This window comes from Sphaeramia orbicularis, chromosome 5, assembly GCF_902148855.1.
Source record: "Sphaeramia orbicularis chromosome 5, fSphaOr1.1, whole genome shotgun sequence".
Lineage (NCBI taxonomy): Eukaryota > Metazoa > Chordata > Actinopteri > Kurtiformes > Apogonidae > Sphaeramia > Sphaeramia orbicularis.
The window spans coordinates 24,345,382-24,357,169 of NC_043961.1; the positions used below are offsets into that span (position 1 = coordinate 24,345,382).

At 39.3% G+C, this 11,788-nt stretch overlaps 1 protein-coding gene across 5 annotated transcripts in view; it reads right to left on the reverse strand.

The window, feature by feature from the left end:
* Window positions 1–7,211: 7,211 nt before the first annotated feature.
* Window positions 7,212–11,788, reverse strand: part of plxna1b (plexin A1b) — a 215,410-nt gene continuing 210,833 nt past the window's right edge. For 3 of the 5 annotated variants that reach the window (XM_030133610.1, XM_030133611.1, XM_030133608.1), the window contains 2 exons: window positions 11,703–11,788; window positions 7,212–9,876 (listed from right to left, as the gene is read on the reverse strand). The exon at window positions 11,703–11,788 is cut by the window's right edge and continues 65 nt beyond it. In XM_030133610.1, coding sequence (XP_029989470.1) covers window positions 9,781–9,876; window positions 11,703–11,788 — 182 coding nt within the window. In that variant the 3' untranslated portion in view covers window positions 7,212–9,780. The remainder of the gene's footprint in view (window positions 9,877–11,702) is intronic. The other 2 variants (XM_030133612.1, XM_030133609.1) reach the window with 1 other exon arrangement.

Sequence of the window (11,788 nt, forward strand, 5' to 3'; positions counted from 1 at the left end):
TTGTAAATGTAAATATTTTCATAATTTAATGTTATTTTTTGCACTAAAACAAAGACAAACATTTGAAGTTGTCATTATTTACAAACATAATGTAATTTTATTATTTTTCACATCAAACCAATAAGAAAATATGGAGTCATTATTCTTTCTAGGTCATTATGCTATTACTTGAGATCATATTGGTCTGTATGTGGAACCTTAAAGGTCCCATATTATGCTATTTTTCAGTCATGTCATATAGGTCTCAGAAGCCCAAAAACATAGTATTTAAGTTTGTTCGCCCCAAAATCATCCTTTGTTCGGAGTTTCAGCGGTCGAAAAAGTCACTCTCACCAGCCCTCCTCAGAACAGGCTGTTTCTGGGCCTGCTTCCGGGTATGCAAATGAACGCATCTGTCCACGCCCACTCCCCCTCCCCTCTCTGGGAGAGGACGCGGCTTACGCTAGCGGTACTACGCGCTAATGTTGACTGTGAATCCATGGCTCGTCAGACAGACCGTCTTTCCAAACACTGGCTTTCTTTGCCTTGAGGCGTGATTGAGCCCCGACGGAAAACGGCGGTGTTGTGTCGGGTTCGTGGACCTGACACGGAAAGACGCCTGCCGCCACTAATGCAGGCAGCTACTAACAAGCTTGATGCTAACTATACTGATGCCAACCACAAAAGGCCCGTGTTCAGAGTAGTTACGTTGAATGTCTCTTGATATTATCAGCTCTTGCATGTTAACGGGGACGCAAATGTTAGCAGCAGTAACCGAGCTATGTTAGCTGCCATGCTAACGTTAGACGTACACGTCAACAACCACCAGCTTATCCGTAATGTAGGGTTATGCAGTAAAGATACAAAAAAAAATGATAAGAACTTACATCTCCCACACTTGTACTTGGGTCACGAAGCGTTGGTACTGCGTCCTTCTTGATTCGGAGTCTTGGTGCTAAGCCGGAGCTGTATGGGCCCATGTTCGAAAAACACTCGTCCGTGAAATGCCGGGGACACACATACAAGCGTTTGGGAATGTTGTTTGGTACATGACCATCAAAGATAGAATTCCAGCCACTTTTTACGGAGAGGCTCGGAAGTGGGGAGCAAAAATAAACTTCGTGTTGGTGTGTGCAGCCAACAACACCACAACTTGCGTGTCTCGCCTTCGCCATGTTTGTTGTCCAAGAGGTACTTTGCCAGGGTGGGGCTTACCTTTTCATGCAGGGTGGGGGCACAGTCAGGGGGAGGAGTTAAATCCGCTTATGTCGTCATAAGCGGACCCAACTCAAACTCGGCCGTTTGAGCAGGCATTTTCACAAAATGTGGTGTAGCAAGGCAGGAAGGAAACAGACAGTTTTCAAATTCGAACCTCATAATGAGGCTACTGCAACACACACTACTATAAGAAAACTTTCCCAAAGTGAGATTTGCATAATATGGGACCTTTAAGTAGAAGTAGTTCTACAACCTTGACAGTGGAATTTTTGCACTTTGCAAATTCATTCCACAGGCCAGATTGGAACCTTTAGCGGACCGCATTTGGCCCCCGGGCCGCATGTTTGAGACCCCTGATATAGACTCATTAGACATAGAGTGAAATATTTCAAGCCTTATTTCTTGAAATTTTGATGATTATGGTTAACAGATAATGAAAACCCAAAATTCAGTATCTCAGAAAATTAGAATATTGCATAAAATCAATAAAAAATTGATATTTTAAACAGAAATGTCAGGCTACAAATGTCACCATTCTACAAATGTTAGCATGGATAGAGTCCTCTGCCTGAAGTGACAACAGGTTGCAGATCTCAGCATCTCCCCAGTTCGACATGTTTCTGGTCGCGTTGATATATTGGTTTACTGTACACGGCCCGCGCTCATTTTTAATCAAAACGTCACACCTTGGTTGTGGAATGAGAGGTGTTCCTTTTACATAGCTTTCCAGAATCATGATTCCACCTCTATCACGGCGTTATAAAGGTGGGACCAAATGATCCCACCATTTCGTTTACACAGACGTCGTTCCGGAATAAAGGTGAAATATTCCCATAACAGAAGTTCTGTGTAAAAGGGGCTATTTATCTGCTGAAAAAGTTTTTTTTTTTTTTTCCAGTATTCTCTGTTTCTGATATAATAACCCTCCACTTTAATCTAATCTTTTATGAACACCTACATCAGGGGTGTCAAACTCATTTTAGTTCAGGGGCCACATTCAGCTAAATTTGATCTGAAGTGGACTGAACCAGTAAAATAATAACAATAATATATAAATAATATAACTCTGAACTTTTCTCTATGTTTTAGAGCAAAAAAAGTAAATTCACATTATGAGATGGTTTATATCTACAAACTAACCTTTCAAACAATGTGAATAACATGAACAAACTGAAATATTAAGTGTAATTTTAACAATTTTCTGCCTCAGTTTATCATTTATACATGTACATTATAACTTATAGATCACAGTGGATCTACAAATACACAAAATATTTAAATACAGGAAGAATCTTGTTAAAATTGTACTTACTTCTCTTAAGACATTTCAGGTTGTTCATATTTGTTCAGATTATTCACATTTTTTTGCAAAATTGAACTTTGTTTTAGTGTAAATACATGAAAATATTTACGTTTACAAAGAGGAAAATTTGGAGTTGTCAGTATTTATATGTTATTATGATAGTATTTTACTGGTCCTGCCCACTTGAGATTGAATTGGTCAGAATGTGGAACCTGAAATGAAAGGATTGTTAATATCTTAGTGTAATTTTTGCATTTCACAAATTCATCCCAAGGGCTGGACTGGACCCTTTGGTGGGCCGGATTTGGCCCCCGGGCCGCATGTTTGACACCTGTGACCTACATGATCGGTCAGTTAAATATGAGTGAAAATATGGGAAAATATCTTATTTAGTCTGAAAAAACATAAAAAAGGATATTATTATAATACATGGTGAGAAATCCCTATACAAAGGTTAAATGGAGAGAAAAATTCATTTGGGAACTGCCACAGTAGCAGCACTGGGTGTTTATGGGTTGAAGAAAATGGACTCAAATGGCTACACACCGTCAGTGTCTCATGTAGTGATGCGGAGGCTTTAACATGTAGCCTAAACTCTTCTTCACTAGAGTAAATATCAGTGTCGCTGCAGACTTGAACTTGCCTGAGGAGCTTTGTCTGGTGTGACTGAATATATGTCTATGTTGGACTGAAGATTGGCAGTACCTGTACTTAACGCCCACTCCTCTTCATACACCACACACACAGGCTTTTCTGCACACCATAAGTTGAGAACGGTGACAGTAATCCATCTCGTAGCATCCCCCAACCAGTCACGGCTGTCACCTTCGCCTCGCCAGGAGCAACTGAACCGCTCACCGGATTTAGGGGCCCTATAGATACCACTGCCACTCATGGTGCCCTGATTTTGCTATGCTCTTGATGCAGCACACATTGACAGATACCAAAAGCCTCCTCAGCTAAAATAGAATTCCAATTTCACTGGGTTCAGCGTGTGATAAAACACAGAGCCCTCTTCAATTGTAACTAAACGAGATTAAAGAGGAAAGGGGAGGGGGGCAAATATAGATCATGGCTTTATTAACTATGGCAACAGAATTTTGTATGCAAGGAGAGGTGGAAGGAGGGAGGGAGTAGGGGAGGAGGGGGGGGGGGGGTGTTGAAGAAACGAGCATCTTGTGCTTTGCAAGGAATTTATCATAATGTTCGCGCTGCAAGACCATTTGCCTCTTGACAGGATCATTACGAGATTCAGTGCTCCCACGACCATTACGCAATTTCAGCGTTCCTCCTTGGATGGAATTTTAATTGAATTAGCCCGGCTGGTTACACATGGTACGAACGATAACATTTTCTGTCTATCTGGGCTCATTGAATCCTCTGGGGGGGGGGGGGGGGAGTGCTGACAGTTTAAGGCAGGCCGGGTGGGGGTGTGTGGGGGGCAACAAGGTGGGTTTGGTTCATTTCAGTGTGCTTTCTTCTGAGTGTCTCTCTCTTTTCTTGGCTCCATAGTTTCTGTGTTCAGCAACAATACCTGCCATGAAAATCAGCAGCCAGCCTTATTGGAGCCAGCTGATGCACTATTGTATTATACACACAGAGCCACTCTTCCATGTAAGTGCCCATGTAAGCTGAGGGCAGTGCAAGTGTGATGTATGGTTGGGGGGCAAACGTGCTGGTATATACACCTCCGGAGACCAAACCCCCAACAGCCACTCAAGTACATTCTCATAAGAATGATTAATGATGTTGGTCATGTTATGAAATGTAAGGAGGGCAGAGGAGGGAGGGCTATCACGCTGGAGGCTGACGAGAAGGTTTCTCTTAGCTGTGAACATTTTGAACTTTAATTCTTTGATATGAAATGACACAATCCATTAAAGCGGCTAGAATTAATGGCCGGGCTTCTTTTTAACTCCTAGTTTAAATGTGATAAAATGCTTTCACCGCAGTCAGACGTCAAGGGCCGTTTGCATCTGAAGTGCAATGGTCAATATTAACACGTAAACACAGCATAGATTAGCAATTTGAGACCAGGCTGAAGTAGCCATGGAGATTCTTCAAGTCGCCCCTGCATAAAGGCGGAAAATCACTTGAGCTTTGTGCAAGTGCTTTGGAGGATCTATAGAAATAGATTCACAGTAGCCTTGGTGGCAGAAAACCAGTGAAAATACAGATTTATGCCTCATGTTACCGTATATATAAATAAATGTCCAACTAGTACTTTACAGAAAGTGTTAGAAATCTATAAAAATATTGCTGCAATCTTAACCCATAAAGACCCAGAGCTACTTTTGTGGCAGTTCCCGAATAAATTTCTCTCTATTTCTACCTTTCTTAACTGATTCATCACCAATTTTCTTATGTATATATGTAGCTCGCTTGAGCTTTCTGTACCGGAATAAGACTTCCTTCACCTGTTCAGCCAAACGCACACTTGTTAAAATGACCATCCTGCCCATATTTAATTATGGTGACACCATCTATAGGATGGCTTCTCATTCCACCCTCAGCAAACTTGACCCTCTCCACCATTCTGCAATCTGTCTGGCCACAGGCGCTCCTTTCTCAGCTCACCACTGTGACCTGTATAACCCAGTTGACTGGACCTCCCTCCACACCAGATGGCTCCACCACTGGTTCCAGCTCATTTACAAGACCTTACTCAGAAAAACCCCTCTTTACCTCTCCTCCCTTCTGCACCTCTCCCATTCTACACTCAATCTTAGGTCCAGTAATCTCATCAAACTCACTATCCCCAAAGCCCGCACTGTCTTCGGTCGCAGTGCCTTCTGATTTGCTGCAGCTAACGACTGGAACACTCTACAAAACACCCTCAAACTCACTCTTCTCACATCTCTCAGTTTTTAAGCAAAACCTGGAACAAATTTTAGTTGATTGTTGCACTTGTTGAGTATTTGTCTTTTACATGTCTCGCTGTTATTGTTGTAATGCATTTATTTATTGACTGTTTGTTTCTGTAATTGTTTAACCTTGTTTTTACTTTTAGCCCCCTCACCCCTCAAGGAGCCATTGCTCTTTTATCAGGCTGCATTTGTAAATAAGAATCTGTTCTTAACTGCTTGCCTGGGTAAATAAAGGTTAAAAAAAAAAAAAAAAAGTGTATGTATATATATATACACATATATATAGTATCCTCTTTATTTAGCATTTTTTGGTGTAAATCATGTATTTTCCTATTTTTAATTCACAGATCATGTAGATGTTCACAAAAACTCAGAGTAAATTCAAAGTTAATTATATCAAAACTGAGAAAATTAAGAAAACATGACTTTTTCAGCAAAGATATGGCCAACAATGTAAAAACAAGTGTCTCCATCCACTGTCATTGATCTAACTCCATGGGTTTTACTGTGTGAATCAATGTTGTAGAAGATGACAGTGTTTCCACTTTCACTACGGAGTCTCTCAACGTCCAAATGGGTCATATGTGATGACCATGTAAAGATGACAAAATGCATTTTAAAACAATTATTTACATGTATTGATAGAAATAGTGGATCAACAGGTGTTAAACAGTTTAGATCAGTAGATGGGCTAAAAAAAATAGTTCTATAAGTTAATACAAAAAAATCAAAGACAACTTTTTTTTTAGCAAAAAATGTTTAATCTCTCCTTGATGCGTGTTTATTTACAAGTAGTAAATCTGCAAAATAGGAAATAACAGAATATTTACACAATGAATGTTAACCTGCAAACTTGTGACAGTCGCTTCAAGTCTGAAACTCTAAAAATGTGTCAGAGTTATAGTTGTATTAAAATTCCTTTGCCAACTCTGAAATTCCTTTGCTTTGCATTTCCTTGGATCCTATGCAGCTGAGGAAAAAAAAAACTACTGAATTTTTCAGAACTGGAAGAAAGCAGAAAAAAAGAAAACAAAGTTGTGCCAGGACTTGTGTTTGACTAATGAAAAACCTGCATTAAGTGTGTCTAAAAGAGCTGAGAATTAAACATGAGGTACATGACTGTGCTGAATCTGCTCACACCGAAGGCAGTGCAGTAACTTTACGCGTTCATTTGTTCTGATTTGACGGGAAGGCAGCGTAAAAAAACCCCACAGACTCCCTGTCTAACCACAGCTGGCATGTTGTTCTTATGAAGTTTAGTCCCTGTCAGCAGGTGATGTTGCTTCCTCCTGATGACGTCAAACACTTTAAACATGCTTCACATCACCTCACTATAAATTTAAGTCAATTATCACACCAAACAGTGCAAAACGAAGGACAGAGATGCACTGATATAAAAGGCAAGTAGCCATGCAAAACTATAAAGAAAGCAACTCCCTCAGCAGACGTTTCATCAGCTGGAGGATGACACAAATAAGCTCGAACCTGAGAATGAAACCAGAATGCTTAAGTGTCTTTCAAAAGCCTGACAGATCAGAAGCGGGGCAGAAAATCGTACAGCCTCAGTCAGATTTAGAGTGTGTGCTTCTGCAGGGAGTCAGTGGATTTGTCCCCTCTGTGCATTGTACTCATACTGATCATTCAAAGGACTGCTGTTAACAGCACCACTGAGCTCTGGTCTCAGCTGTCTTCCATTTGCTTGTCATGTACAATAAAAGCACCAAAACTTACAGATGCAGCAAAAAATCAGCTCTTTACTGAGGAAAAAAAAACATGTTTGGAAAGTTTGTGATGTGGATTGAGCATATTTTGGTAGAAGTTCCGCTTTCTTTTTAATATCTAACAAAAACGAATGCGTGGCTAGCTAAAAAGGTGATCTTCCTAACATGGGCAAAATGGTCCCTCGATCCGTTTTTTGGCAGGTACGGAGTGAACGAACTATTCCCGACAGGTATCCAGTTGAAATCGGCTCATATGTATGCAGCTGTAGAAAGCAACGTCACGTCTCAAACATGTAAACACAATGGTGCATTGACATTAATTTTGGAAGTTGTGCTCACTTTTGTTGGATGTGAGAGAATGTTTTTTTTTTTTTTTTTAAGGAACCTGGCATAAAAATGGATAGCAACAGCATTTATGATCAGCATAACATGACAGCCCTAATATCTGATAGAAAAACAAGGTACAAGAGTTAAAGCAGCAAGTCACATTTCCATCACAAAGACACAGATGCTCATCTGATGCAACAATTTCATTTTGATCCTTGAGATCAGGTAAAATAAACCTTGAGTTCGGTCAAGTACTTCAACTTCAGGCAAACCGAAGAGAATTTTGCCTTCTGTGTACCGTAAATGTACAATTTACATGTTGAAAATAAAAGACAAAAAAAAAAAAAAAAAACAAAGAAAAACCTAATTACAAAAAATGGCAAACAGCTTTTGTTCATCATGAAAAAGTATACAATTTACAAATGAAAACATCAACAAAAACATTACACGGACCACAGTTTGGTTTTCGGCAAGCAGAAAAAAATAATCTAAAAACATTATTTCTCACCACAAAGTCAAAAATCATGACTTCAAGACTTCAAAAAAAGAGAAACAAAGAAATCCTCTTAGGAGAGCAGTAATAAAAAAGCTTAAGCCACACATGGCAATAGGCTAGTTTTGAAAGAAGGGCTGTAGGCTAAGGGGAGGATTACTCAGCCTTGTGTAGCTAATGATCGGAGGTGTCTCCCCTCTGTATCTTCCTGTACCCCTCCTTGTGGATAAACAGCTAAAGCCTCTGTCTGGAATAGATGGGTTAGAGGAGGAGAGCAACACTCTGTATATCTTTTCCTTGCCCCTCGTTTTGGGTATTAACATTGAGAAAATGGAAAAAGTGTGGCTTTAGGCTGGAAACAGCTCTTTCCCGCTTTGTTTCACCACCGAGCGCTTGGATTAAGCTTCACCTGACCCCACTGTGGCTCCTGTAACGGCATAAACAAAGTCCAAGGCTTTGGCTTTGCACATACAGGACTGTGTCAAAAAATTAATGACCCTTCAAGAGATGGATAACACAAACCCAGGACCCATGGGATCCTAACATTAAGATATGGTGGCTACGTGGTACAGTAAGGGGGCGAATGAGGATATTTCAGGTAGTGCAATGTAGCTACTTCATTGTTCAGTCACTATACCATGATCCACTGAGCTGTCACATCCTGACCCTTGAAGAAAAGAACGCGGCGTGATGCCAGATACTAACGTGGCCATGATAAAGCAACAATCCTGTGAGTATATATTTGGCTTTCTGAAACCAAAAGATTGCACTGATTTAACTAGTAATAACAGCAACTTCATGTTAACGTCGTGACGCCATGACCTGCCCCAACTCGAGAAGGGGGATGTGTGGCGACTCGCTTCCCGCCATTTTTCATCAAGGATCTTATGATGGGTCATTACTCAAACAATTCTTTTCAGTCACTAGGCATGTTCATATTTAAAATCATACGGTAGCACATTCCATCTAACAAAATGTCTTTGCACTAAACAACATTCAAAGAAAACATGGCACAGTACGACTTTTTAGTTTCTTTTTTGTTGTTTTTTTTTCTACGCTGTTTTTTTTTTGTACTTGAAATATCAAATCATGTTTTATTGTTGTTTTATTCTGTCTGTTGGTTAAAATGAAAAGGAAAAACAACAAAAATGTTTTCTCCCTAATCTTTCTTTAAAAATGTAGCTGTATTTATATATAATATCTATATAGTCTTCCTTTGTAACGTTTCTGTAAATTGTGCAAATTCAGCAGTAATACAAGTGGCGAGAGATCAGAGAGTGGGCAGTTGATTACATTTATACAAAAACGAAAAAATCTAACATCCTTTAAAACCGTGACACCCATCGGAGTCACATGACCCGGAGAGCCTCTCTCCGTTGGCTCATCACAGATTGGTCCGTCTTCTGAAACATTCCATCCTGCTAATGACGCCATATATGGAGTTCCTTTCCAGGCTTCCACTGTTTCTGTCCTGACCATCGCTTCATCACGACAAAACTCCAGAAATCAAAATCAAGCAAACCACAAACACCAACATCCATGATAATCAAATGCTATCAAGTCCACATGTTCTCCATGTATGCGTGTGTGGAAAAGTCACGTGTCTCAGTCTATCACGCCGACACGTGTCCTCACACTATATGGGCCGCAGACAGACACACACATACGTACACATGTAAGCATACACAGGCCCGCCCAGCTCTGCCGAACCCCCCCCAGTTTGCAGTGTACTGCCCCAGTCCTTTGCAGTTTTGTCCGTCGTATTGTCGGGGGTTGGAGTTTTGTTTGTTGTCTGGGTGAGAAGAGCGAGGGAGAGAGACAGATGGAGAGGAGGAGTGAAGAGAAGGAGGAGATGGAGGCGCTGGATGGTCCTCAGCTCGTCAGGGCCATTGTGTCGATGACCTGCTCCAGCTTGCTCCTCAGTCTCTGTCTCCTCGCCTGCTCATCCCGCTCTAAAGCCGACAAGATCTGCAGATAGACGGAGGAAAGATGAGCTGTGTTGCACTTGATTCTTTAAAAACATGAAGGCATTGTGTCCCACACAACTAGACTAGGGATGGGAATTGATAAGAATTTACTAGTTGCGTTATCGACATCACTCGTCCTTTTTATTCCCTATCACTTCTCATTGGATTAGGGAATTAACTATAGTACAAATGGCTTTGCTTGCATTAACACTTTAATGTCGTCCACAAATTTCTGGAGCGTATCCTGAGCAGACGAATCGATATGGGTTCAGTTTGGACAAATATTTGAAGGTTCTTTAAGTGTGATTATTATGGAAGAGGATTAGAGAGGATTATATATATATATATATATATATATATATATATATATATATAGTTTTTTTTATTATTATTCTGAGAAAAAAGTCAGAATTCTGAGATTAAAGTCAGAATTCTGAGATTAAAGTTCGAAGTCTGAGGAAAAAAAAGTCTGAATTGTGAGATTAAAGTCAGAATTCTGACTTTTTTCTCAGAATTATGACTTTAATCTCTGAATTCAGACTTTTTACTCAGAATATTAACAAAAAATATATATTGGACCTTAATTTATTTTGTTTTGCTTTCCATTGATAGTATTTCTTTGCTCAATTGCTTAATATAATAAATAACTGTACTAGAAAGTAATACACTTCTGTTTTATGAATAAGATTTATAATAATAATAATAATAATAATAATAATAATAATAATAATAATAATAATGGGATAAGATTCTGTCTGGGTAGATAAAGTTTATCACCTTATTGTAATGATTCCTGTTGGTTACAGTTTAAATATTATGTAGGAATACAACACAGTTTAACGACAAACTTTGCTTGCTTCTTTGATAGTGATGGTCTGGAATAAACTATAGTACAAATGGCTTTGTTTAACTCTTTAATGTCAAATATGCACTAATGTTTTGCATATGATTTGAACAAACCTCATAAAGGGATACGACAGTGGTAGCTAAAGGAGTGTGAGAGCTACCTGCTGCAAAATGTAATTATAGGACATGGAGATTATTCATAAACAGTAGTGAAAGGAGGTTGACACAGTAAATGGTGCTAAAATTAACTGTATTGATAGAACCCAAAGGAGTTTAATGTTACGCTCTGCTTCGATAGCCACCACCACCTTCACTAAACAGCCAATCAAAGAGGTTTCATTGGTGCAGTTTAATTGCATGCTGTGAGGATAAATGTTTCTGCATGTTGGAGGTATTTCCCTGATGGAAGCTCTGCAACTGTTTCAAATGGCCCAAATGCCTGTGCAAATGTAGTAAATAGCAAAACTGTAACTTGGTTAAAAAAAAAAAAAAAAAAAAATTAAAAATGTAAAAATTACACATCTGAACAGAGTTGTTTAAGTTAACTAGAAACCAGCAGAGAAAAAATAAATGTTTCCACGGGAATGCCACAGTGAACAATACTAACTAAAATGAAACAGAATTGCAGGTAAAATCAGTTTTTCTTTTGCTCTAGGTGATAATTACTGTGTTCTGTGGTGGGTCCAGCGATGTTATGACTGTCTTCAAAATAAAATGGTTTCACACAATATGGGACCTTTAATCAATAATGGCTTTGTAAATCATTCTTGATCCCATGCAGTCTTTCATTCTACCTTGTTAAGCCTTTACAAATGAAAGCTTACCTCAAAATACCTTAAAAAAAACAAACCTAGTAATAGTCAAAATTAGTCAGTGTATATGGAACTAAACTAGTGATACCAAAAAACAACCTAAAATAAAAAGTAATAATAATAATAATAATGAAAATGTCAAAACGGTAAAAACTTGAGTCTGACTCACCTCATCCTTGTACTTAATGATGTAGGAGTAGATCTCGTGTAGGGCTGACATGCTGTTAAACTGGTTGGCGTGCAGGCGAGACTGCT